The 27521-nt window shown below is 50.4% G+C and overlaps 2 protein-coding genes across 4 annotated transcripts; one reads left to right on the top strand and one right to left on the bottom strand.

Annotated features, from left to right (window-relative positions):
* On the top strand, positions 1-11651 carry LOC311599208 (chymotrypsin-like elastase family member 2A; the record flags this gene model as incomplete). The annotated part of the gene is made up of 8 exons (XM_084784927.1): positions 1-40; positions 373-467; positions 3867-3964; positions 4337-4465; positions 4771-4907; positions 6964-7109; positions 8172-8324; positions 11526-11651. 8 exons carry the CDS (start codon positions 1-3, stop codon positions 11541-11543), a joined length of 816 nt encoding a protein of 271 aa, XP_084641053.1. The 3' UTR covers positions 11544-11651.
* CASP9 (caspase 9) lies at positions 10507-26763 on the bottom strand. Of its 3 annotated transcripts, none has more exons than XM_084784922.1 (10): positions 26726-26763; positions 26066-26282; positions 23270-23669; positions 19467-19501; positions 17597-17773; positions 17121-17210; positions 15879-16026; positions 14723-14902; positions 14146-14255; positions 10507-13050 (listed from the first exon to the last, which is right to left on the bottom strand). In XM_084784922.1, exons 2-10 carry the CDS (start codon positions 26195-26197, stop codon positions 12961-12963), a joined length of 1362 nt encoding a protein of 453 aa, XP_084641048.1. In that variant the 5' UTR covers positions 26198-26282; positions 26726-26763; the 3' UTR covers positions 10507-12960. The 3 variants fall into 3 exon arrangements, with proteins under 3 accessions (XP_084641048.1, XP_084641047.1, XP_084641046.1); XM_084784921.1 differs by lacking the exon at positions 26726-26763 and adding an exon at positions 26591-26722; XM_084784920.1 differs by lacking the exon at positions 26726-26763 and having other exon boundaries at positions 26066-26385.
* Positions 26764-27521: the final 758 nt, after the last annotated feature.

Here is a 27521-nt window from a genome sequence, read left to right as displayed (position 1 = left end):
ATGATCAGGACACTGCTGCTCTTGGCACTGGTGGCTGGAGGTAACCTCTGTCTGGAGAAGCTAGGGACTGGACCCTCTCACCCTTTCCTAGAGCATCTGTCCGCTCTCCAGGCCCTCATTAATAGGAAGCTCGGGTCAGGGCTTGATGATGACCCACTGCTATAATCCCAGCCCTCGGGAGGCTGAGACAAGAGCATCCCAACTTTAAGGCCAGCCTCCGTTACCTAACAAATTCAAAGATGAGCCAGGACATGGATTGGAGGCTAGGACTCACGGACCCCTCAAATCATCCCAAAGCAAGGGTTTCCTGTTGGGATTCGGGTATGTCCACAGATGGCACTCCCAAGCAACACTGTGCTCTTTTTTTCACAGCTCTCAGCTGCGGGTACCCCACTTATGAGGTCCAGCATGATGTGAGCAGAGTAGTTGGGGGTCAAGAGGCCAGCCCCAACAGCTGGCCCTGGCAGGTGAGTCGACCACCCTGGTGGGTCTAATGTGGAGGCAAAAATGGGGTCTAGTGGGAACACAGAGGGCATCGTGGGCAACTTCGCGAATACAATACATTCCTGCAACCTTGGCCAGTTCCAGAACTGTGGGAAAGGTAACTTCTCCAGGAGACTGGGGGGGGGGGGGGGGGAGGAGCCTGCTGATCTAAAGTTAGACACTTGCTGGCACATACGGTTACTGTGCGAGTCAGTTACCTCTCCTATGCAAATGTTAGTCAGGGTTGTTTATTCAAATTAATATTTTTAAATGTATCTATTTTTATTCTTTGTATATGAGTACTCTATCTGCATGTACACCTGTGTGCTGGAAGAGGGCATCAGATCCCAGTATAAATAGATGGTTGCGAGCCACCATGTGGTTGCTGGGAACTGAACCCACGACCTCTGGAAGAATAGGCAGAGCTCTTAACCACTGAGCCATCTCTCCAGCCCCCATGAATTAATTCTTAATTACACTGTTACCAATGAAAATAACTGTTTCCTTACATTGATACTATCACAGCCATATTAAAACTGAAATTTGGCACAGGAACAAATTGCTAGATCTTTCACAGGACATGTGTGGCTTTTACAATTGATATTTCAAAGAAAATCTCTCACCAGTGGTGCCTTTAATCCCAGCCCTTGGGAGGCAGAGGCAGGAAAATCTCTGGGTTTAAGGCTAACCTGGTCTACAGATCAAGTTCCAGGACAACCAGGGCTACACAAAGAAACTCTCTTACCTGGCATAATTCACCTTTGGCAGTTGCAGAGTTGCCTGTAGAAAAGAGTTCTTGTTACTGTTGATTTTTTTTTTTTTTTTTTTGGACAGGATCTCACCATGTAGGTCTGTAAGATATAGACTCAGAAACCCATACCCAACACCAAATATGTTCTATATAGGCAACGGGTTTTTTTTTTCCCGAGACAAGGTTTCTCTGTGTAGTCTTGACTGTCCTGCACTAGCTTTGTAGACCCAGCTGGCCTCGAACCCACAGAGATCCACCTGCCTCCGCCTCCCCGAATGCTGGGATTAAAGGTGTGTGCCACTACCGCCGAGAATTACTTTGTTTTTTAAAAGTCTGAAGTACGTATGCTCTCAAATAGCTTTCCTGGGGGCTGGAGAGAAATCTTAGCAGTTAAGAGCACTTGCTGCCCTTTCAGAGGACCCGAATTCTGTTCCCAGCACCCACAAAGCAGCTTACAACAACCTAGCACTCCTGTTCCAGAGGATCCAGCGCCCTCTTCTGGCCTCCACAGGCACTACACAAAGCACATAGTGCACAAATATACAGAAAGGCAAACATTCATTCACATAAATAAAACCCAGAAAGACTGATTGGTCGATTGACTGATTGACTGATGGATTTAGCTGGGATCTCATTATGTAGCTCTGGCTATTTTGGAACTCACAACGTAAACCAAGCTGGCCTCAAACTCAGAGATCCACCTGAGTGCTGGGATTGAAGGCGTGTGCCACCATTCCCAGCCTAAGTACTGACTATTGCTGTGGAATAGTTAAGCTCTTTCCATAGGCCACACTAGAAATAGTTATCAGTCCCACTGGCATTGCTGCACACAGCTGCCTTTGTTTACTCCCATGTAAAATGGGCATGATAGATAATAAATTGTGCCCTGTTGGGTCACAGGAGTGATGGGAAATTACTCATGTGCTCAGCTCTGTCTTGTTTTTTTGTTTTGTTTTGTTTTGCTTGGGAGGTTCTAGACAGGGTCACTGTGTAGCCTTGGCTGTCTCAGACCCACTCTGTAGAACACGCTGGCCTCAAACTAAGAGTGATCTGCCTGCCTCTGCCTCTCAAGTGCTGAGATTAAAGTCATATGCCTTTGTGCCCAGCTCTGATAGATGTGTGTCACATGGCGACTGTTACAATATTTAAAGTTCAGAGCTCTGTTCTATTGGAATTATTAGGGATGCAGAGAGCATTGGTTAAGTGGTCCCCAGTTTTCTGATAAAGGGACTGAGACTCTAAATGGTGGTATAACAGCCCAAAGCCACCCCCTTGAGCTGAGGAAGACTCAAATTTTAAATTTGATTCAGGGGTTGAGTATGTTGCTTAGTTGGTATTTGTGAGAATCTCTGGGCTTGATCCATAGCATCACATAATATTTTGGACATGGTGGTGCATCAATGCAATCCTAGCACTGGGGAGGTGAAGGCAGGAGGATCATCTTTCATCTTTCATTATATAAAGAATTTGAGACCAGCTTGGATTACAAAAACCCATCTCAAAAAAAAAAAAAAGAAAGAAAGAAAGAAAGAAAAGATAGAAAAAAAGAAAAGAAAAAAGGAGCACTTAAAGACAACTGGTGTTCAAGTCTCCTCCATGTTGTAGGTAGCTATTTCTTTACTCCTCAATAGACTTGCCTGGTTACCCTTCAAAATCAAAATCGATGGTTCAGTCCTGGCTTTTCTGCCCATGGCAGGGGAGAAGTTTCGATCTCTTGGGAGGTTTGTGTGTATTTTAGATCAGAGCAGCACCCTTTTGTGTATCTTTCTTTGTTTTGTTTATTTTATTAACATTTATCTGCAGGGTAGAGATTTGTTTACGCCACGACACTCAAGTGGATGACGGAGGGACCACTTACAGGAGTCGGTCCTCCCCTTCCATGTGGGCCCACCTGGCCCTGGGGACTGAATTCAAGTTGTCAGGGTCACTCACTGAGCTCTCTAACCATCCCTTGCTGTGTCCGTGTTAAACATTTTCGGGGTTCGGGCTACACAGAGAAACCCTGTCTCGGAAAAAAAAATGTTGCCTATATAGAACGTATTTGGTGTTGGGTATGGTTTTCTGAGTCTAGATCTTACAGGCCTACATGGTGAGATCCTGCCACAAAACAATCAACATCATCATGCCCAACTTAGTGAAATTTCTAATATTTTGTTTATCATGGGTTTGTGTTAGTTTTTGCTGTTGCTTTGAGACAAGGTTTCATGTAAGCCAGGCTATCCTGGAACTTGCTATGTAGCCAAAACTGGCTTTGATCTCTCTGCCTCTGCCTTCCAAGCACTGTGATTACAGGCAATGTACAACCACAGCCAGCTTTTGTGTTCATTTCTTTTTCTATAAAGCATTGAGATGCTTTTACCTTAACTGGGTTTGGCGGCACATATCTGTAGCCCCAGCACTCAGGAGGTAAAGACAGGAGGATCAGAGGTTCTAGGTCATCCTTGCCTATACACCAGTAGACCCTGTCTGGTGGGGGAGGAAAATACTTTTATCTCAATGGTTGAAGTCTGGAGATGTGCCCTTAAGTACTGAGTCCAGTGCCCCGCCCATCTTGCCTGCCTCTGCCACTGGAGAACTCAGAAACCAGTTCCTCCCACTTATGTGCCTGTGCTCCCCACTCCCCCACCCCCAGGTCTCGCTGCAGTACCTTTCCTCCGGAAAGTGGTACCACACATGCGGAGGCTCCCTGGTGGCCAACAACTGGGTTCTGACAGCTGCCCATTGCATCAGGTAACTGAACACCTTTCCCTGCTCACCCAGCTGTTCGCCCTATCGTCGAATGACTCTCAGCCCTAGAGGTCTGATCCACATGTTGGAGAGGAGCCCAGGGAGTGTCAGCATGTGCCTGGCCTGAGGCAGAGGCACAAGTCTTCCTGTGGTTCAGTGATGTTGAGCATCCTTCTCCATACATGGCATACACTGAAGGCCTCGTGCCAGGAGAATGAGGAGGAGAGAGAAGCCCAGCGCCTGCCTTCCTGGGGAAAACAGTGATGGTTTTGTACAGGGGATTGTTTCCTTGAGAGCATTCTGCACTGGGGGTGTCCTTGCTCACAGAGATTGGGAAAAAGGGGGGTCACTGACCTGTCCCTCTGCCCCTCACAGCAACTCCAAGACCTATCGTGTGGTGCTGGGCCGACACAGCCTCTCCACCCAGGAATCCGGCTCAGTGGCTGTTCAGGTCTCCAAGCTTGTGGTCCATGAGGGATGGAACCCCCAAAAGATCGCCAATGGGTATGTTCTGCCCTGTCTGGTGCGAGGAGGTGGGGGAAGGGAGGGTTGGCAGCCACATCAAGAGGGGTCAACCCACCCCTTCTGTAAGGGAAGAGAAGGCATTCTCCCTTCCTAGAGATGGAGCCACCCCCATAGTTGCTGGGGTCTGAGGTGGGAATGGTGGAGTTATCAGACAGAGGGAGAAGCGAAGACTGTGGGAGATCCTGCTACAGGTCAGCCTGGGATTATACACGGAAAAATGACAAAGTTGGAAAAGGGCAGGCAGGCGTACTCAACTCAGCCCTACCTTTTTTCTCCTGGGCCAGGAATGACATTGCCTTGCTCAAACTGACCAGCCCAGTGTCCCTGAGCAGCAAGATCCAGACCGCTTGCCTCCCACCCGCTGGCACCATTCTCCCCAACAACTACCCCTGCTATGTCACAGGCTGGGGCAGGCTGCAGAGTAAGTGAAAGCAAACAGAGGAACCCCAGGGAGGGCCTGGCAGGGAAGGGAAGTGACGTCACCTCTGGCCCTAGGGGGTTTGGCTGCCTTAGAGAAGCAGGCTAGTGGAGACTAGTCAGCAGGCCTGGGTTCGAATCTTAGCTCTATTTGTGTGATTTAAGCCCACTACTGAGGCTCTCTGGTGGCTTCCTCTTCTGTAAAATGAGGCAGAGAACAGCAGCGGGAGGGGATGGGGTTGCAGCTATATATAGGTGACAAGGTGCTGAGCAGGCAGGCAGAAGTCAGGCCATGGAGTACCCACAACTAGTAGCGATGATGCACCATGCATAGGTCGTCCCTGTCACTACGGTGAAGTGAGAGCTGTACAGACCACACTGTGTCCTTTGTATGGCACAAGGCCAGAGCTCAGAATGGCATGTATTCGGTGACATCAGGCTTCTGGAGCTCCGCAAAGTCTCCAGGGCCCTGGTGAGATCCTCTTCTCACTGTCTAAAGCGGCGCCAGGTTCGGCGATACTGTGTCCTCCCATTTGATTGGTTAGCGTTCTGATCACTGGTAATTGGTTCAGGGATGAGCACCTGACTCAAGCTAAACCAATAGGAATTGGGACTAGAGAAGACGCCGTCCCCGACAAAGAGCTGTTTGCAGTGGCGGCCATTTTCCTTTTCCCTAGAGAGGAGTGGAGTGAGGCAGGTCTGGCAAGCGAGGAAAGTGGGAGGGAAAAGTAGGGAGGTAGCTTAGGCATCATAACACACACACACATGGCTCGCGATGGGCCCTTCGGAAAGCCACTTAAATACTATTGCTTCATTTGTAAAGTGGACAGTCTGTGATGAAGATCAAAAGTGTGTATGAAATGCTTTGGCCCCTAGAAAGGGTTAACCAAGTGTCGATTGTGTGCTAATTAGAGCAGTCTTGAGCAAGAGTCTTAAATCCTGTGTCCCATCTGTCAAACAGGAGTAAGTATTCCTGTGAGGACTGGGCCTGCTTGGAGAGCCTCATACACTGCAATTAAAGATTGACAACCAGGGATGGTCAATAATAGCTCAGTTGATAGAGCGCTTGCCTTGCAAGTGTGGGATACACCATCCTCAGAACCCACGTAAAGAAGCCAGGGGCGGTTGTGTAAATTGATAATCTCAGCTTTAGGGAAGTAGAAACAGGGAAATCTCGGGTTCAATAGCCACCCAGCCTCACCCATTTGGGTGAGCCCTAAGCTACTGATAGCCCCTGGCTCAAAAGTCAAGGTAGCTGGCACTGGATCTCAACCTGCAGGTCATGGGTCCTGATCCCTTTCAGGATTATGTATCAGATATTCCTCTGGACACACACAGAGTGAAAATGAACTTTATCCTGGCCAACCGTGGCAGGGTTCCTGATAATGTCAATGAGGCCATGAGGAAAACTATCTTCACCACAGATTTTTTTTCCCCAGCTAGAAGGCTCCCAGCTGTAGTAAAGTAAGAGAAACCCATGGAACTAGCCCAGCAAAAAAGAGGAATTCTAACTCTGGAGTAGACACACAGCCAGGTGTCAGGAACATTCTAGAACAAGGTGTTTGAAGCCTGTCTGAACCCAGAAGCCCTCCTTCAGAGCGTCTTTCTCTCTCCACGCAAAAGAAAATGGTAGCCACTGCCCACACCAAAATCCAAGAGGAAGGAGTTCATGGGATTTAGGTTGAGTCAGGTGCTCAGAACACCAACCAATCAACTGAGGACACAATGCAAACTAACATGGCCCATGCCTCCACTGCAATGCTGTGGGTATGAGAAAGTAAAGTGGACCAGAAAGAAAGGCGTAGACAGAAAACTCAGCAGTGACTCTTCTCCCCCTGACACACCCCATTTTGTATGCATGGCTAACAAGCTCCAGATTTCCTCCTGTCTCTGTCCACACCCCCACAGCCATGGCCACTCCTGGCTCTTTCCACCAGCACTGGGGATCTGAACTCAGGTCCTCACGGTTTCGTGGCACACACTTAACCAGCAGTCCCATTGCTTCCTCTTGACTTGGGAGCCCCTTTGCCCACTCACGCCTTCTCTCTGGTCTCATCCAGCCAATGGAGCCAGTCCTGACATCCTGCAGCAGGGTCGCCTGCTTGTTGTGGACCATGCCATCTGCTCCAGTTCCAGCTGGTGGGGAAGCTCCGTGAAGACCAGCATGGTGTGTGCTGGTGGTGATGGTATCACCTCCAGCTGCAATGTGAGTATCCATGATCAGGGATCCCAGTGGGGATGTGTGGCAGAAGCTCTGGTGGGGGGTGTCCTAGGATCCATCTTCTCCCTCCTTCCTGGGCAGGAAGAGGAGCCTTGGAAACTGTTCTGGAACATTTCAGAACCTGACCTTTGTTCTTATTGTCCCCAGAAAAGATGTTATAAGCTCCATCGCTCTGTAGTGTGCCCTCTGCCTAAGGGCTGGGAAGTCTTTAGTCTTTTCTGAGATCTCATCCAGGTCTCTCGTTACTGCCATTCCACTATAATGGCCCAAGGTGGCCCCTTGGGTAGCTGCTACAGAAATTTTTTTTTAAAGATTTATTTATTATGTATACAGTATGCATCAGATCACATTATAGATGGTCGTGAGCCACCATGTGGTTGCTCGGAATTGAACTCAGGACCTCTGGAAGAGCAGTCAGTGCTCTTAACCTCTGAGCCATCTCTCCAGCCCCCCAGAAATCGTTTTAAAGACGGTGTCAAGAACCAAAGGACTTGCTATAGGCAGATTCTGCAGAGGAGAACGGAGGGGGACGGGGGTCCCCACACCTTCAGATGTAGTCAGTGACTGGATTACATAGGCACCTTCCCCCAACTCCACGGTCTCCCTCAGGCAAGTCTCAGCCCCAGAACACTCAGTTGCCATCTCCAGTGAGCCTGAGAAACTCATGCTGGCCTCACAGGCTTCTGCGAGGGTGACAAGAGGCATAGAAAGTGCATTCTACAACTTGGGGCACATACCTATCATCCCAACACTAGAAAGGGTGAGGCGGGGGGGGGGGGCGGTATGGGACTGTTGCATGTTCTAGCTCAGCCTGGAAGGATCCTGTCTGAAAAAAAAAATAAAGTGAGCAAAGCCAGCATGATGATCCACGTCTGCGCTGGATGCCAGTGTTTCTGAGGCAGAGGCAGGAGATCCCCACTGTGAGGCTCTGTGACCACAGGTCTGGTATCAGAGGACAATGACCTCATAGAGCAATACAAATATGCTAGGAACCGGCCCCATTGGGCACCCTCTTCCTCCTTTCATGCCCAACTCTGGCTTCCTCAGGGGGACTCCGGCGGACCACTGAATTGCCAGGCATCTAACGGCCAGTGGCAGGTGCATGGCATCGTGAGCTTCGGTTCTGCTCTGGGCTGCAACTACCCCCGCAAGCCGTCTGTCTTCACCAGGGTCTCCAACTACATCAACTGGATCAACACGGTAAGAAGTGCTGCCATCTCTGAGCCCACAGTCTGCCATGAGGCCTGCAGGGGTTCCCAGGGTCAGCCAAGTGTATCTCATTTCTTCTTATATAGGCCCAGACCCCCCACCGTCCAAGGCTGTCAGTGTTCATACTTATTTACAAAGCCCACACCCAGGTTGAGAACCCTACCACTCTATCATCTTTTAGCACTTAAGTCACCCCGAAGAGTGCTCCCTCAGCACCCATAAACATGGCCAGCTGTCCCCATCTGCCCCAGGACAAAGAACTAATGCTGGGCCACTCCCGGGCAAATGGGCCTAAGTTCATCTTCCTGTGCCTGTGGGTCTCCAGAGGAACCTCTCCTGGAAACTCAGTTTCCTTTTTTTACTATAATAACCACAAATTATTAAGGAATAATGGGAAGGCAGTGGTGGTGCACGCCTTTAATCCCAGTACTTGGGGGGTGGGGGCGCAGAGGCAGGCAGATCTCTGTGAGTTCAAGGCCAGCCTGGTCTACAGAGTGAGTTCCAGGATAGCCAGGGCTACAGAGAGAAACCCGGTCTGGAAAAACAAGAAAGAAAACAGATGAAAGAATAATTAGGGGGAATGTTAGTTTAAAAAAATGCAGGCCTAACAAGTACAAGGACCCGAGTTCAATCCCCAGGACCCACATAAAAAGCCAAGCATGGTAGCCAGTGCTGGCAGTCCCAGTGCTGGACAGACATACATAGGAAGACCATGCTAGCCAGCTAGAGCAGCTGAGGGCACAGGCAGCAGTCAGAGAAGCTGCCAGAATAGCAGGACATTGGCACAATCAAGAGGCCCTGGGTGAGGATGGGGGGGGAGAGAACCCTGCCCACGAGGGTGTACTTTAATCCACTCCTGTGTGGCCGCCCCCTTGGTTTGCTTTTCTGTAAAATGGGACTTGAACTGAGCCAGACTCCTCAGCAGGTACAGACAGCAAGGACGGTGGCACTTGCAACAGAGCCCACAAAGAAGGGAGGCTGGCATCGTCTCATTGTCTCCAGTTCAATTTGCAGGGAACCTTAAATTGAATTAGATGGTTAGAAAACCAAATGTGAGCCGGCAGCTATAAGCAAGTGCCTGAGGGAGACGACTGTCAAAGCCAGCCCGAGGCTGCTTCCAAGTTTGCCCACGCACACCTGCCAGCTTGCCAGTCATTTGGCGGTGGGTCTGCTGGTTCTGTGCAGCCCACAACTGGACTCAGCCTCAGAGCATCCCAGCAAGTTTGTTAGGGCTTGGAAGAAAAAACCAAGGGGGATAAAGGTGCTTGGTGCCAAGCGTGACTGATGACCCTGGGACCCACATAGTAGGAGCAAACAGACTCCCACCAATTTCCTCTCCAACTTCTACACCTGCTGTGGTGCGCGCGCACACACACACACACACACACACACACACACACACACACACACAATAAATGCTTCTTTTTAAAAGTAAGTTAGACAAAAAAAGGAAAATTAAGAGGGAAGTTAGGTCTTGGAACGGTCCCCCCCCCCTTTTCGTTTGTTATGATTGTGAATTGGGGAGGGGAGCCATGACTAAATTTTGACTGAGAGAACTCTAAACCCAGCTTAGAGCATTTCAAAGGAGCCTCCATGATTAGATGGGACGATGCTTCTGGGCTTTGTCTCAGCCACATCCTAGAATCCTCTTTTGTGGTCCCAGCTGTTGCATTAGCCACTATGCAGCTGAGCCTGGCAGTACCTTTGGGACCCAAAGCATGACTTGTTGTCCCAGCACCTGCTATTCCCAGCCACAGGCTGACACAGCCAGGCAGATGGGAGGGGGTGAGAGTCAGGAAGACCAAAAGGGAAAGCCCAGCTTGCAGGCTACCTCGGCAGAAGCCAGCAGCCAGTGCAGCAGAATGGGGAAGAGTAACTGAGTAGTTAGCTGTCCCCGGAGAAGGCTGCCCAGGCAGCTGTAGAGGAGCTATGGGGGGAGGGGGTCCAAGTCCACAGTGTGCGTGTGCGCGCCTGCGTGCACATGCCTGCAGCCTGAGTCACAAGCAGCTGCAACCCTGAGGGTGCCTGGGAGCACCTGCCTAGACAGCTGGAGGTGATGAGCCAAGGCTAGCAAGCTGCCAACAAAAGGCAACCCCAAGGGGCTGGAGAAGCCTGAGGCATTTCATCCTTTAAGCAAATGTCCATTAAAAACTGGCAATGCCGACACAGGAGCCTTCAGCAATCACAGCTTTATTGCTCTGTTCAGAAGGGAATACATTTCTTTATTAAAAATAACTGCTTATAAAAGGAACATAGGAGTGTATATCGCATAAGCCATGAAGATCTCCTTATTCTAACCTTTGTTCCCACTCTACAGAGGTAATCACTGTTAATATTAATCTTCGTGCTCTTCTGGGCCTTGTATGCACATAAGACAGAAACACAAAACAAACAAACAAAAATCCTCTATTGCCAGGCATGGCGGTGCGTGTAATGCCCATTATTTGGAAACCAGAGGCAGGAGAGTTGTGTTAAGGTCAGCGTGGGCTACATATGAGCAGCCTGGGACCCAGATCCTTGGACTTTGAGCTCAGTGCTTGTGTTACAGAACTCAGCAGCTCCGCTGGGTTATAGAGACTGTTAAAATTCACAGGGACTCCCAGCACAGGTGGAGGTCGGAGGGTCAGGGATTCAAGGTCATCCTTGGCTACATAGTAACTTTGAGAGCATCCTGGACTATGAGAAATCCCAGTCTCCAAGGGCTATTATGTAGGAGCAGGTGTAGTGAACCAGCACCAAAACACACACCCAAGAAAGTACTTGATCCTGCTAACTGGTCTTGAAAAGCAAGTGACAGCCCCCACCCCCAATATACTATGTTATTGTCTCAAATAGTAATTTTAAGAAATTAGCCTGACATAGTAGCCTTTAATGCCAGCACTCAGAAGGCAAAGACAGGCAGATCTCTGTGAGTTCAGGGCCAGTCTGGTCTACATAATGAGTTCCAGGACAGACAGAGCTACAAAGTGAGACCCTTTCTCAGAAAAAACAAACAAGTTACATCAAAAGCCACACTCATCTGTACATTTGACATGTCATCGTTAGAGATTGGTGGCCTCCTGGCTGAAGCCCAAGCAGGACTCCAGGCGGGAAGGGAAAGCTACGACCATACCTCTTTTTTTCCTGAGTGGCACTGAACTAAGTGCTCAGCCATCAGGTTAACCTCTTCGCTGTCTGCTGTGTGTCCTGCAGGTGATTGCAAGGAACTAACCAAAGATGTCTCCAGGACTGTCACCTCAGAGATGTCGCAGAAGGAAAACAGCAATGAAGTAATTATATGAGCCGGGCGTGGTGGCACTTGGGAGGCAGAGGCAGGCGGATCTCTGAGTTCGAGGCCAGCCTGGTCTACAACGTGAGTTCTAGGACAGCCAAGGCTACACAGAGAAACCCTGTCTTGAAAAACAAAAAATAAAAAAATAAAAATCAAGTGACTATGTAAATCACATCCTGGTATGAGTCTGTTTTATTAACCAGACACCCTAACCTCAGGGTCCTGAGAATGAAGTCTGTGAAGGAACTGGGGTGGTGGACGTGCTGTAATCCCAGTGCTCAGGAGGCAGCAGGATGGGGATTTTGAGGTCAGTCTGGGCTACAAAGTCAGAACCCAGCTCAAATATAGACAAACAAGGTTTGGCACCCCTACCATCTAAGCTCAAGGGGATGTTCACAAAGCAAAGACCAGATGGAATCAGAAAAAAAAGAAAAATAAGTATAAGTCGGGAGAGCTTTAAAGAGCTGGGGACAGCACCTTCTCCAGGGAGGTCCAGTCCCTCACTATTGCTGGCACTGCCTTCTGGGGACCAGCTTCACGTGGCCAGGAAGACACCGGAAGACTCAGAACAGACGAGCTCCGTCCAGTGTCTCCAGTGGGGTAAAACGTGATCTGTGGGGACTCCTGGCTCCCACCACAGTCAGCCTCGGGGCTCAGGCAGGGATCTTAGAAGACAGGGAGAAATGATCCGAAAAAAGCAAGTCTCCTCTGGAGGGAAGAATAGGGTAGGGGAAAAAAATAGGGTAGGAATAGGGACAACACTCCTCTTGCCTATGATTTATTTTTTAAGAGTAATGTGCTAAAGGAAAAATGAACCTTTCTGGAAACTTCAATAAGACACAAAGATCCAGGTAGTCATACTGGGCCAGCCGGACTGTGGGTCTAGGAAGGAGAGATGCTGGTATGTCAACACTGACCACTGTGGATGATGGTCCTCCAGTGAGGCCGTTATGTCCCCCAGGACACATGTGACTATGTCTGAAGACATTTCTGGTTGGCAGAACTTGGGAGGGGTGCTCCTGGCAGCTGGCAGGTAGAGACCAGAGATGGCTCAAAACACCACAACACACAGGACAGTCCTATGACAGGATTATGCAACCCCACATCAGCAGTGCAGTGGGAGAAGCCCTAGAGAGGACCTGGGGGTCACAGGTCACAGTCCCTAACCACAGATGAAAAGGCCAGGGGGCAGCCACAGCCTGTCTCCCACCAGAGCCGCCTGTCTGCCACCAACAGGGAGTGCAGCCTGCCTTAGTTACAAACCCCTTGCTTTGCAGGTCGGTTCTGGCCTCAGCCACCTCCAGGCCATGAAGGTTTTGAGGAGAAGAATGAGGCAGTGAGCAGCTCCAAGCCTCGTTAAGTTTTAAAAAACAGTTTTTTCCGGAGAAAGTTAAAACATCCAGGGATCTGCTTATAAATGCCTTTCTCTGAAACAGCGTTGGAGACCTGCAAAACAGAACCACGGGGGAATCTGTGAGCTCAGTGTCCTTGACTGAGGCGAGGGCTGAGAAGGGGCCCTAAGGAGGGGGCCGCTGAAGGGACCATTTGAGGGTGACTCCACCTACAACCTCCTGAGGTGGGTTATAAAAGAAACACCTCAGCTACTGTCAAAGAAAGGAAAACTCAAGGGTTGTTTCTTGGGTGTTTTTGTTTTGTTTTTGGCTTTTGGTTTTTTGACACAGGGTTTCTCTGTGTAGCCCTGGCTGTCCTGGACTCACTCTGTAGAGCAGGCTGGACTTGGACTTGGAGATCCTCCTGCCTCTGCCTCCCAAGTGCTGGGATTAAAGGAGTGCACCACTACCACCTGGTCAAATCTTCCAATGCAAAAACTTATAATTCTAATCAGACTGAAAGGTTGGGGGCGACGAAGATGGGGAAGATGATCCAGAGACCTATGTGTCTTGCTTGGCCCTGGCTGTCCCCTGCTCTGTAGAGGCCCCAGCTCAGGATCAGAAGCGACTCCTATAGCCCCGGGGCATGCACCTAAGCAGAAGAGTGGAAAGCCCCTCATGGGGAGCAAGTGTCCTGTGAGGTAGAGTGGAACAAGACACTACCATGCCCCCTCACTGTTCATTCTCACTGAAGCCTCCAGGAAGGGGACACACTAGACAGAATCACAATGCCACGGGGCAGCCGATGTAGCTCAGTTGCCCCCCAGTGCTGCATAAACTGGGCTTAGTGACCAACACCTGTAATCCCAACACTCGGGAAGTAGAGGCGGGAGGATCGAAAGTTCAAGGTCATTACCTACTACATAACAGGTTCTAGGCCAGCCTGGGTTACATGAGACCCTTTCTAAAAAGAGAGCATGTTGGGAGGATTACACAGGGGTTCAGGGAGAAGCACACAGCCAGGCTTCAGGGTACCATGTTTTCTCCACTGAGCTACCCCACCTGGCACTTAAGATCAGTCTCATTCGGGAACTGGCTGTCTGCCTCTAAGTAGGCAGGGGAAGGTGGCATTTTGCATCAGCCTTTGCATCTGGCTAGGGCCTGCTGCCCTGCGCTCTGGGGCTCTCTGCCCTCAGGAAGAAGGGCTCACCCTGAGAAGGAGGGACTGTAAGTCTTCAGAGCCAGCCCACTGCTCCAGGACGCCATCCAGGGTCTCGATGTACCAGGAGCCACTCTTCTTGTCTCTCCAGGAGACAAAGCCTGCAGGAGGAGGAAGGCTGAACGCCGCCACAGAGCACGGTGGCGCACTCCTTGGTGGAATGAATGTGCAGGCGGCAGCTAGACACGTGGCAAGGGCAGCCCCATCCCGTGGCTCCCCGCTGCTCATCACTTCAACACCACCTGATTGGCTTTCTCAGCATGAAAACCAATGTTTTAAGAAGTTGAGGGGTCTCAAGAGGGTTGGAGGATGCACCTTACCACCGTGTGCCAGGCACTGTGCTGAGGAAGTGCCAGCCCCCTCCCCTGTTTAGTCTCCAAGACAACCCCAACCAGGATTACTGTTCTTAGTCTGCATGCTAATCTGCAAGCCTTGCCTGCCTCACCCTGAGGGGGCCCTAGGAGAAGTGAAGTGACTTGCTGAGGACCCTACAGACTGTGCCCTGCAGAAATAAGACCTTAGGGTATAGGTACCTCTGGGTTACGGGTGGGTGCACAGACTAGCTCACCTGGGAAAGTGGAATAGGACACAAGGATGTCACTAGGGGTGGGTAAACTTGACACGGCATCCAGCTGGTCGAAGGTCCTTGGGCCTTCCTGGTATGGGACAGCATCTGGTTCAGAGTCACTGTCCAAGGCCCTGCCTTGAGAGGATGTGTGAGCCACCTCAAAGCCATGGTCTTTCTGCTCTGCAGGATGCAAAAACAGACATCTAATGTCACTAAAGCACACAGTACTTCAGAAAAGGGACAGGCCTCACTGGAGGCTTCACTTGTGAGCTCGGCCAATACCAGAAGTAAACTGAAGCTGGAGATGGTGGGTGCAGTTGTTTTGTTTTGAGACAGGGTCTCACGGTGCAGCCCTGGCTGTCCTGGAACTCTCTATGGAGACAGGCTGACCTTGGACTCAAAAGAGATCATTTGCCTCTGCTTCCCAAGTGCCAGGATGTGCTCAGTGCACTCTCCCCGGGACTTAACTAGATGGCAGAGGCCAGGGGAATGGTGCCAAGGAAAACTATCAGGTTTTTTACTCTCTCCTTTGGTGTGTGTGTGTGTGTGTGTGTGTGTGTGTGTGTGTGTGTGTGTGTGTGTTTGTGTGTGTGAGAGCGTGTGAGAGAGTGTGTGTATGTGTGTGGAGAGTGTGTGTGAAAGTGTGTGTGTGAGAGTGTGTGTGTGAGTGTGTGTGTGTGTGTGTTAATGCTAGCATGTGTATGTGAGTGCATATCTGTGCACATACATATGGGGAACACAGGTTGATATTAGATGTCTTCCTCACCTTGTTTTTAGAGACACTGACCCAGGTCACCAGTGTGGCACTGGACTAGCCGGCCAGCAAGCCTGTCCCCACCTCCCCAGCAAAGGGATTACGGGTCAGCCCTCGCTGTGCCTGGCTCAGACTCCAGAGCCTCACGTTTTTTCATAGCAAGCACTTTACAGATGGAGCTGTCTCTGCACCTCCTGCCCTGCTTTCTTTTTACTCAAACTCTGGGGCTGAAGTCATCACTGCATCAAACTCCTCAGCTGCTGCTAGGCCTGTGGTGGTGAGGTTGGAGTCCGGCTCTACACCAGCGATGGCGGAGACACTGAGGGGCTATGTGGGGAAGGAAGTGGGCAGTGGTTCCTTCTCTGCCAGCTGTGCTTGCAAGGAGGCTTGGGTGTCACTTACCGCCACCACAGGCCTGGATAAAGAACAACTTTGGCTTTCCTCCCAGGCTGGGGCAGCCGGTCCCATTGAAAATGTTCACAATTTTCTCAATGGGCACAGAGCATCCATCTGTGCCATAGACGGCACCCGGGAACTGGAGATGGCTGGCCTGGAAGACAAGGTGCCTTGATTACAAAAGATTCTGGATAGAAATCCAGAGGCCTGTCCCAAGGCTTTGTGTGTGGAGCTCCATGTTTAGAAGGCCCAAGGCACGGACACTGGGTTGACTGAGATAGGCTAGTCAGCATCTAATCCAAGGGGCCTAGACTCATTTAACTACCAGAGCCAAGGAGCCCCAGAGTGCAGGCCAGCTGGACCTAGACAGGTGTTCCCATACGCCAGCGTCAGCATCACCCATAGACTTGTACAAAACGCTGATTGCCAGACCGAGACCTCCAAAGTCAGCCTTCAGGCCCCCAGCCCCTCCACAGCAGCTAAACACAGTGCAGCGTTTGTCTTCTTGTTCTTGTTGTGTGCACGTGCATATGGGTGCCCCCCATGCATGTGGGGGTCAGAGAACAGCTTGTGGGAGTCAGTTCTCTCTCTACACCATGGAGGCTCCAGGTGGCCAGGCTTGCAACAAGCATCTTTATCTGTTGCGCCATCTCACTAGCCCCAATTCCTCATTTTAAAAGATGAAGGATCTGCCGGGCACACGCCTTTAATACCAATACTTGGGAGGCAGAGGCAGGTGGGTTGCTGTGAGTTCAAGGCCAGCCTGGTCTAAAAGGGAGTCCAGGACAGTCAAGGCTACACAGAGGAACTCTGTCTCGAAAAACCAAAACTAAATAAATAATTAAATAAATAAAAAATAATCTGAGACCTGAAGAGTGGTAGGGCCTAGCCACGATGAATTAGTACATTAGTAGCCAAGCACCAGATGGATCCCCGTGTCCTGTGTCCCACCCAATAGTAAACGCCCTGGACCACACCCCCAAGGAACACATCAAAGGTGGAGAACCAGGACTGCTGCATTTGGACAGGTTTTATTACTTCACTTCCCAGGCTGGGCAGGGCTTCCCATCCACCTCCTATCCACAGATGCAACTCTTTAGAGGACCACAGGGCCATAGAGACACAGCCAGAGAAAGACAGGCCTTGCCTCTTTCTCTCCAAAGCTAAGGATGCCACGGTCACAGAAGGGACCAGACTACCTTGTCAAGGAGCTTGTTAAGGACTGGGAGAGGAGAGAGGGGCTCCTACCTGGCAGCCATGAGAAAGAATAACCACCACAAAGCAGTCCAGGGCACGGTGGTCCCGGTGCGCCATCTCCACCAAAGCCGCAACCATTTTCTACAAGGGAAGGCTACAGTTAAGGCAGGGGCATCAGTGGAGGTCTGACCTGCAGGATCCAGCCAAAGGCAGTGACACAGCACCCTGCTCCCAGTGCCAAAGCTGTGATGGACACATCAACACACTGGCACCATTTGGAGGCTAAGGTGCCATGCTGGGTCCCTGCCGTTTAATCCCTACAATAACTCTATGAGAACAATTACTCTTGCTTCTAAACAGAGAAACCGAGACATAAGAGGTCAGCTGGCAGGCACTGAGAAACCCAGTCCTCAGACCCTCTCTCAAAGTCTGATTCTTGACTCTATAACCAGTTACCCGTGTCACCTCCATAGTCCTAGGGGCACAGAGGCTTGTCTGGGGAGTCTCTCATTGGACAGCGACTGTACCTTGGCAGTCAGGTCATGCTTCACCTCCACCATGAAGTGCAGCCGGCGGAAGCGGTGCTGAAGCTTCTCGCAGTCCATGTTGGAGCCAGTGCGCATGCTGAGCCCCGAGGAAGGGCAGAAGTTCACATTGTTGATAATGAGGCAGTGGCCACAGGGGTCCGAATCCAGGATATACGCCTGTGCAATGATGGGTTTCCAATGTCGTGGGAGGGGGCGGGGAAGGGGGGGCCTCAGTGTACTCCTTAGGAAGGGCTGAGATGCCTGGATCTCAGCCTGCACAGGACATGGAGTCTTCCTTCCCACTGAGGGAGCAGTGGGGTCCCTACCCAACATTCCAGTGAGGAAACCTGCAGGAGCACCGAGACAAGTGCCAAGTGTGTGCCCGACGCCAAAGAGAACCGAATGCCATTTTAGCATTCAGGGATGAAAATTTCTAACCCAGCTAGGTGGCTTCCACAAATGATCCTAGCACACAGCTCCAGTCCCTGCACGTGAAAAGCAAAGGCAGGCAGACCTCTGTGTTCAAACCTGGTCTACACAGACAGACTTTGTCTCAAAGGAACACAACAAAACCCAAAACAAAAACAAACAAACAAACCAAAAAAACCCATGTCATCCCAACACCAGGGAAGTTGAGGAGGAAGAATGTTGTACATTCAGAGTGAATTTGAGGCTTCATTTTGAGTTCTAGGGCACCTTGGGCTAAAAACACTAAACTCTCATCTCAAAAAAAAAAAAAAAAAAAAAAAAGCTGGAAGTGGGTGGTGCATGCCTTTAATCCAAGCACTCGGGAGGCAAAGGCAGGTGGATCTCTGTGAGTTCGAGGCCAGCCTAGTCTACAAAGAGAGTCCAGGACAGCCAGGGCCCTGTATAAGAGAGAAACCCTGTCTCAGAAAAACAAAACAAACAAGCAAAAAAATAAAATAATAAAATAATAAATTAGGGGGCTGGAGTGATGGTGCAGCAATTAAGAGTGCTGGCTGCTCTTGCAGAGGTCTCAGGTTCAAGTTCCCAGTGCTGCATGGTGGCTCACAGCTGTCTGTAACTCCAGTTCCAGAAGTCAGTTCCTTCTTCTGGCTTCTATGGGCATTGCACACATGTGGTGCACAGACATACATGTACTTAGAACACCCACATACATAAAATAATCATTCCTAGCTGGGTGTGGTGGCTCCCACCTTTAATCTCAGCAGTTGGAAGACATAGGCATGCAGCTCTCTCTGAGTTTGAGACTAGCCTGTTCTACAAAGAGAGTCCAGAGCAGCCAAGGCTATACAGAGAAAGCCTGCCTCAAAAAAACCAACCAGACAAAAAATCCCAACTAACCCAGGCACATTCACCCAAAGGGATTTTAAATACCACACCACTTGGTGGTGCTGCCTTAAGGGCTCAACTGAGCATCATGTGGTAGGTGCTATCACAGCATTCTCAGGCCAGGGCCCACACTCTGATCTGGGGTGGCAACTTTCACCCAGTTCAGGCCCCTTGAACTTCCATAGCCTGTTTATCTAAACACTTCTCTGCCTGACTACTGTCCCCAGCAGAGGGCTCTGCAGGGCAAGTGGTCTTGTCCCCAGCATGGAACATAGGGCAGCACAGGGGAGCCACAGAGTATATACATGAAAGGAGCAGCCTGAGTGATTTGCCCTGGAGGGACACCGCAGAGGCTGTAGCTCTTCTTTAGGTTTGAGCTCTGATTTTACAGGGGCAGATGGGCAGGATGGGACAGAGTGTTCCAGCTGGGGTCAGGAGCCATGGAGAATGATGACTGCAACCGCACTTCACAGCCAGGCAGAGCTCCTTCAGGCTCCTAGCTCGGCCACAGGGAAGGGCTTGGGGGAAGGACAAACTCCAATCACACGAGACTCACCATATCTGCATGTCCCCTAATCATCTCTGGAGCACCTGGGAAAACAGAGGAAAGAAGAAACGTGGGTGTTGGGGTTCAGTGGGGAAAGGTCAAGGAGCTATGAAGACAGCTCCAACAACAGAGAGAAGCAGGGACTTTGGGACAGAGAGTCAAGTGGCGCAGCCCCACAGAGAAGTGTCTAAAAGTTGCCAACAATGTCAAACACACCCTTACACTCTTGAAAAGTGTTGGCTGAGAATGCTCACCAAGGGCTTATTCAAATCCATCAGAGGCTAGAGAGATGGCTCAGAGGTTAGGAGCACTGACTGCTCCTCCAGAGGTCCTGAGTTCCATTCCCAGAAACCACATGGTGGCTCACAACCATCTATAATGTGGTGTGATGCCCTCTTTCTAGCCTGCAGGTGTACATGCAGGAAGAGCATGTACAGAGCACTGTATACATAATAACAAATAAATCTTAAAACAAAACAAAAGAAAAGCCTCCAACTATGATCCAACCATCCAGGGAGCCATCCTAAAGAGCCAGCTAGCAATACACACTGCCCCAGGTAAACCAGACAGCAAACGGCTATGGGAAAAGCAAAGAAGCCAGCCACTGAAACACAGACCATAGGATTCTGTTCATAGGAAACTCCACAGCAGAAGGGAGTAAAAGAAGTGGGGGTGAGGGGTAGAGAGATGATGGCTCAGCAGAGAAGAGCACTGGCTGTTCTTGCAAAGGATCCAGGTTCGGTTCCCAGCAAACACACTGCAGTTCATAATCATCCAGTTCCAGGGGATGTGGCAACCTATGTGGCCTCTGTGGGCAGCAGAAGTGCATGCAATACATAAACATATACATATACATACATATTTCTATCCTTAGACCTGTGCTGCTACTAGGAATAAATATTCACAAAGACGGGACATCAAATCCCTTCTGAGCCCACAAGAAGATCATCAAGGTTGGCAGATCTAGACCCAGGGGGCCTGCAAAAACTGCTGGACCAACCAAGGTCAATGCATGCAGTAAATCTAGACCCCTGGTTCAGATCTAGCCAATGGATAGCTCATTCTCCAGGGTTATGGGGAGAGCGGGGGCTGCCTCTGACATGAACTCTGGTATCTCCAATTTGACCACTTCCCCTTGGTGTGGAGGCCTAACAGCACTCAGAAGAAGGGAAAGCAGGCTATCCGGATGAGACCTTATAGGCTGTGGTCATATGGTGGGGGAAGAGGTCCCCTTCTGTCAGAGGTGTGGGGGCGGGGCATAGGGCGAAAGGGGGCGGGGGAACAGTAAGATACAAGTGATGGGAAAACAATTGGAATGTAATCTGAATAAATTATTTAAAAATAAAATTTTAAAAATCCCTTGTGAGGAGCTAAGGAGTTGGCTTGTGGGTAAAGCACATGACATGCAATTGGGAGGACCTGCATCTGGATCCTCAGAATCGCACAGGACTCAGTGACATGCACCTGTGATCCGAGCACTCCTACATCGAGATGGGGGCAGAAGCAAGAGAACCCTAAGACGCTTACAGGGCAGCTCATCTGACTTGTGGAGTGACAAACAAGAGATCCTGCCACAAAGTGTAAGGGAGGACCAACGCCCGAGGTTGTCCTCTGCCTCCACACATGTGCAATGAGGAGTGTACGTGTGTGTGTGCGCACACACACACACACACAGTAAAAGTCAAACAATGCAGCTTCTCTGCTTTAATGGATGTCAAAAGTTACAGGGTCTGGGCTAGTTTTATGTCAGCTTGATACAAGCTAGAGTCAAAACGAGGAACTCTCAGTAAGAAATGCTTCCATGAGGCTGGCCTGCAGGCAAGTCTGTAGTGACCCACAGGGCCCAGCCCGCAGTGATCAGTGCCATGCCTGGGCAGGTGGTCCCAAGCTGAGTAAGAAAGCAGGCTGAGCAAACCACGGAAAGCATTCCTTCATGGCCTCTTCACAAGTTTCCACTCCAGGTTCATGCCTTGTGTGCCTGCCCTGACAAATCTGTAACTCCAGCAGCGGGGACTCTGATGCCCCCTTCTGGACTACAATGGCACTGCACTCATGTGCATATACCCACACGCAATTTTAACAATAGGATAAAGGTAAACTCTCAAAGAATAACCCACGTGTTTCTCAACATAAGCATGTTAAATGCTTGTCATGCAAGATGAGGACCTGATTTCCATCCCCAGGACCCACCTAGAAAGCCCAAGCATGTTGGCACATAACTCCCATACTGCACAGGCACCGACAGGCAGGCAATGGATCCCTGGGGCTCACTAGCCAGCCTAGACTATCAGTGAGTTCCACCAGGGAGAGACACTATCTCAAAAACCAAAGAGGGAAAGTAGAAGAGAAGGCCCAGTGTTTGAAGGAGATTACTGCTGACAGTTCCCAGGCCCTTATGGGGGTCACAACCGCCACCTGTGATCTACTTTCAGGAGGACCCGCCATTGTCTTCTGACTTCTGTGTGTTTCTGCACTCACGTAGTACACACAAAACACTCAAGCTCGCTCTCTCTCTCTCTCTCTCTCTCTCTCTCTCTCTCTCTCTCTCTCTCTCTCACACACACACACACACACACACACCACATAAAACGAATACTTTTTAAATAAAAGAAAAGCAAGTTGGAGGTCTTCTGAAGAATGATACTCAAGACTGTCCTCTGACCTACTGACTTCAACATGCATGTGCACCAACATGCATGTACATCAACATGCATGTGCATCAACGTGCATCTGCACAAACATAGTACACAGAGAGAGAGAGGGAGAGGAAGAAGGAGGGAAGGAAGGAGGGAGGGAAGGAGAGAGGGAGAGAGGGAAGGAGAGAATATAAATAACTTCAGGTTCTTCAGAACAGGGGCTGCAGCCACCTAGCAATGCACAAGAGAGACCGAAGAGGAGAACACCACGAGTGAAATGCAGATCTGAAAGATGCCAGACTCAACAGAGCTCCTAAGGTAGGGTTGGTTTTCTTTTTTTTAAAGATTTATTTATTTTACGAATATGAGTGCTCTGTCTTCATGCACACCAGAAGAAGGATCTAGATTCCATTACAGATGGTTGGGAGCCACCATGTGGTTTGCTGGGAATTGAACTCATGACCTCTGGAGGAGTAGCCAGTGCTCTTAACCGCTGAGCCACCTCTCCAGCCCCTAAGGTAGGATATTCTTTTCACTGATGCACAAAGACCAGCAAAAGTGACACATGTCGATGAAACCAGAACAGCAATTGTCTCAATTGCAGAAGTGGCTACTGACTAAATAAAGACAAGGTCTCCTAGGCTACTAGAATGTCCTGTGACAGTGTGGATGGTGACAACCTGTATACATGCACACCTGGGGTGTGTACATTTCAGTATGTACACAGCAAACCATTTCACCTCGCTGGGGCTTTGATTCCTTGCTGACAGGGCTGAATCTAACAGCATCTGCTTTGCAGGGCTGCGGGGATGTAGGAATGCGATTGGTGCAGCATATATGTGTGCAGGGCAGAGCTCTGACAAACAGCTTCCCCACTCCTCCTGTCAGGCGTGGGTGATTTCAGTCACCCACCAGAACCCCAAAGGCAAAGCCTGGGCAACAACAGCTCCTTCTGGAAACACTCAGAGAAGCAGGGAGCATCCAGAACAGACTCTTGCTTTTCTTATGTGCTGTCACATCTCCTATAGACTGATTGGAATCGTCCACTCATCTCCTATGAGCATTCATGAAGACAAACATTGGAATTAAATTCTGAATCTCAACCCAAGTTGTACCCAGAGGCACACCCCAATAGCCTCATGATTACACCTAACCCACCAAGTATTCAATACTCACAGACATGATGAGCTCCACCAGCACTGATGTCCACTGGCCTGGGTGTTTCTGGTCTGAGAACCTCTGGCCTGAGGCGAGCAGGCCAGAGCTCTTCGGGCCCCAGCACCACTGGGGAGAGGTTTCCCACGGCAGGCTGCGATGGCTCCAGCTTCAGTACTCTCTGCTCCTTTGGTGTGAGTCCTATTGGTCCCAGGACCACAGGTACCAGGTGATCTAGGGGTTTAACAGCCTCCGGATCCTGCTCGGTTGCTTGCCGACTGGTTCGCAAGAATGAAGCCAGGGCGCCTTGGCCTGTGTCCTCTAAGCAGGAGATGAAGAGAGGAAGGGCCTGCCTCCCTCGGGTCTCAAGATCTGTGACCAGCTGCCTGGCCTGATCCCGCCGAGACCCACAGCCTGCCCGCTGTTTGGATAGAAAAACCAGACACTCATTATCCAGAGGCATTTCCTCGCCTCTCACCCTATCTCCCACTTCTCACTGAGCATAAGCCTGGGGCAGGTGGGCAAAAAACAAACCTGGAAGTGCACGGAATGCACACCGCTCTGCAGCCTTTGCCTATCTATCTTCAGAGACACCTACTGTGTGTCCGGCACTGTGCTAAGTGCTAATTAGCCCTAATAAAAGTAACGAGATGGTAGCCAGTAGTTTACACAAGGTACTTAAAATTTTCTAAATTTGTTACTAACATTAACATAAGGGAATTGAACATAGAAATCAAGATTTCCAGCTGGGCGTGCTAGCACACTCCTTTAATCCCAGTACTTGGGAAGCCGAGGCTAGTGGATCGCTATGAGTTCAAGGCCAGCCTGGTCTACAAAGTGAATCCAGGGCAGCCAGGGCTACCCAGAGAAAGCTGTCTTGAAAAACCAAAACCAAAACCAAAACAAAACCAAACCCAAGATTTCCACCTTCTTTTCGGGGGAAAATTGGTTTTGTTTTGTATGGGAGGAAAGCTTTTATATTTATTTGAAGGAGGAAAAAGTTCTCAAGTAGCCAAATTGACCTTCAATGTCCTACTTAGCTGGGAATGACCTTTGAACTTCTGATCTGCTGCCTCCTGAGTCACCATGCCTGGTTTACGGAGCACTGGGGACTGGACTCAGGGATTCGTGCATGCTGGACTGGCATTCTACCAAGCAGATTATACATCTGGTCTCTTGCTTTGGCTTTGCTTTTAAATACTTACTAATACGCATATATACGTGTGTGTATCTGGGTGTGTTATGTGTGTGCCTACTATGTGCTGGCTGCCTAAGGAGGCCAGAAGAGGGTGTCAAATCCCCTGGAACTGAAGTCACAGACAGTTGTGAGCCGCCATGTGGGACACTGAAAACTGAAACCAAGTCCTCTGCAAGAACAACAGCCAAGCGGGGCGGTGGTGGCGCACGCCTTTAATCCCAGCACTTGGGAGGCAGAGGCAGGCGGATTGCTATGAGTTCGAGGCCAGCCTGGTCTACAAAGTGAGTCCAGGACAGCCAAGGATACACAGAGAAACCCTGTCTCGAAAAAACAAAAAACAAAACAAAAAAACAAAAAAAAAGAACAGCAGCCAACACTCTTACCCATTGAGGCAGATCTCTAGCCCTTGGTTTCTGAAGACTGGGTCTCATGTAACCAAGCTGGCCTCAAACTCAGTATATAGCCAAGGGTGGCCTTGAACACCTGATCCTCCTGCCTCTCCCTCTGTAACGCTGGGAGTTCAGCTATGTGCTACAACCCCTGGAACCAGCCTCCTTTCAAACAGTTTGCCAAGGCCAACGCTGGGCTGGAACACTGCTCTGACCACACTTAGCTGGAAAAGGAAACAAGACAGAGGTTGCTGGTGCCCTTGGGCAGTTCAGCTGTGAGGCCTCTTAATGTGCCCTGAAGGCTAGGACTTTACCTTTAAACCACTTCCCTAGATCACTGTGGGCCTCTCAGAAAGTGCTCCTGAGATGCTTTTGTTATTACTAATCACGTGACTCTAGACTGCTTACTTCTATTTCTCCTTCACTGGACCAGACCAGGTTCCTGGATGACAATACAGACGCCGAAGACAGCCTTCTAGGCAGTCCCCCAGGGCCTGCCACTCGTAGCCTCTCAGTAAGAAATGTTCCCTTTTCAGATCTCTGGTGGGGGGGGGGGGGCGGGGGGGTCAACTAGAACAAAGATGCTAAAGTATGGGGTTTTTATAAATTAAATGTTTGATTTTATTCTTCTGTTACCTACCTCAAATCCCTTCTTTTTCAAACACATTTATAAAGCAAGCACTTGATATATAAAGTCTCAGCCAAAACAGACAGGGTATGCTGGGCCCTGGTGCTGTGTCCAACACCGAAACGCTTCACATCCGTTATTTCACTCGTCCTAAGAAAGGATGACCACTGTTCCGCTTCACAGCCCGGGAAACTGAGGTTCAAAGAGGGAAGGTGACTGACACAACAAGCCACTGCAAGGCTAAACTGCACTGGTCACCAAGATGCCCCAAGGTATCTACTCTAGGACCCTTATACTAAAAGGAGAAATACACGCCTCCTTTCTCAAAAGAAACGGAAGTACTAAGAGGGTGCGGGTTACAGAGTCACTTAAGCAAACACTCCGAAAAAGAGGTGCTTGGGTTTCTGTTTATCCTTCTGGAGGACTCAGAGGCTAGATACTGGAAGGTTTTGAAAATGGAGTCCCCTCACCATGGTTTCCTAGGGCGTGGGTTGCACACGGTACAAGGCGGGAGGGGGGGCAGAAACTCGGTGGTGGCGAAGCCTCCCAGTCCCTACCCGCGCCGCGAGAAAAGCGGGGTACACAACGGGGGCAGGGCCCACCTGAATATCCTCGATCATGTCGCGCGTGAAGAGCTCTCGACTCAGCAGAGCGTCCCAGAGCTCGGCGACTTGCAGCTCGCCCACCAGGCGCAGACGGTTTCGTCGCAGGAGCTGCCGGTCCGCCTCCTCCATGGCGAGCCGATTGCGGGACCCCGGGTTCCGTCCGCTTCCGGCCCTCGGGTCCCGACCACGCCCCCGCGCCACGCCCCCACATCGCCTAATCAAGGGATACCACTCTGGTCAGCAGTCACCGGGTCCACTCGCCTCCGCCTCCCCATCCACTTCACAGCTCCCACGCCCACCTAACGTCACTGCCAACCCCACCACCACCCCGCCTCAACCTCCACCCTCGATTCTCGGGCCCCGCCCCGGCCTTTCGCCATGCCCTAAGATGTCCTGCTCCGTCACGCCCCTTGGCCCTGCACTCAAGCCACGGCCTGTCATCTCACTTCACCCGCCACATAATAACGATCCTCCCCTACGACGGGCCCTTCTCCGTCTCCTAGGCCAACACCTTGGCCTTACCGTGTTCCTCAAGCCGTCCCCCGTCCCACTCCACTGCTCTTTTCTCTCCTCACCGCCTCTAGGACCCGCCCCATCTTGCTACTCCGTCCCTCCCTGGCCCAGTACTCAGGCCCCACACACACCCAGTTTCCCTACGGCGCTATTCTGTCACGCCCCTCGCCTAGCTCTCAAATCCGGCTCCTGCCCTCTCGCCCCGCCTTTAACACGCATTCAACGCAACATTGCTCCGCCCCTTAGGCCACCCGCGTGACCTTCCGTCCTACCCCGCGTCTCTGAAGCTCCGCCCGGCCTCCCTGGTGGTTGCCTTACTGGCTACCTTACACCATCTTCCTGTTTCGGCTTAGCGCCCATCGTACTTTTTTCCCTCGTGTGGCAGTTGCTCTACCAAAATTCACAGTGACCCTACTTCTGCACACTCTCTAAGGGTCACAGGAGGGAAGGGAAAATAAAACCATGTCTATAGGTCTGCCCCACATCTTTCAGGCCCCTTGGCTTTCTTCTTTTTGTTTGTTTGTTTGGTTGGTTTGGTTTTGGGGTTTTTTTTTTTCCGAGACCCAGTCCGCTGCAGCTAATGACACCTCAGATCCCATCCTCGCCCCCTACTCTCTTCTCTCCGCCTGATGTTTCTTACTACTCACTGCCTTAATCGAACTAAGACCAGACTTCCATCTCCGCCTCCTCACCTTCCCTCCACAGCACCTCCCACAGGCTTCTAGTCCTCGGCTCTCTCACAGTTTCGTACCACTCATCTTTCACGTCTTACAAGTAATTGAGCACTGTGATAGGCACTTGACACGCCTTATGTTATTTATCCCTGCCACATTCCCGACAGGGATATAGTTATTCCTTGTTTGACAGATGCCTCAGGGATGGCACAGCTTTGACCCCAACAGAGGTATCTATGATTCAAACCGGAACCGGAACAGACTCA

Source organism: Acomys minous (assembly GCF_964271855.1).
Source record: "Acomys minous genome assembly, chromosome: 6".
Classification (NCBI taxonomy): Eukaryota; Metazoa; Chordata; class Mammalia; order Rodentia; family Muridae; genus Acomys; species Acomys minous.
This window is presented reverse-complemented; position numbering and strand designations above follow the sequence as displayed.

Bases quoted from the DNA above. Each gene is read 5' to 3' on its own strand.
- CASP9 (XM_084784922.1), bottom strand. From the start codon at position 26,197: ATGGAGGAGGCGGACCGGCAGCTCCTGCGACGAAACCGTCTGCGCCTG. The intron at 16,027-17,120 runs GTAGGAGCCCCT...CTTGTCTTCCAG, and splicing joins TTCTTTCTCATGGCTGCCAG to GCCAGCCATCTCCAGTTCCC. The intron at 14,256-14,722 runs GTGAGCTAGTCT...CTCCTCCTGCAG, and splicing joins GTCCTATTCCACTTTCCCAG to GCTTTGTCTCCTGGAGAGAC.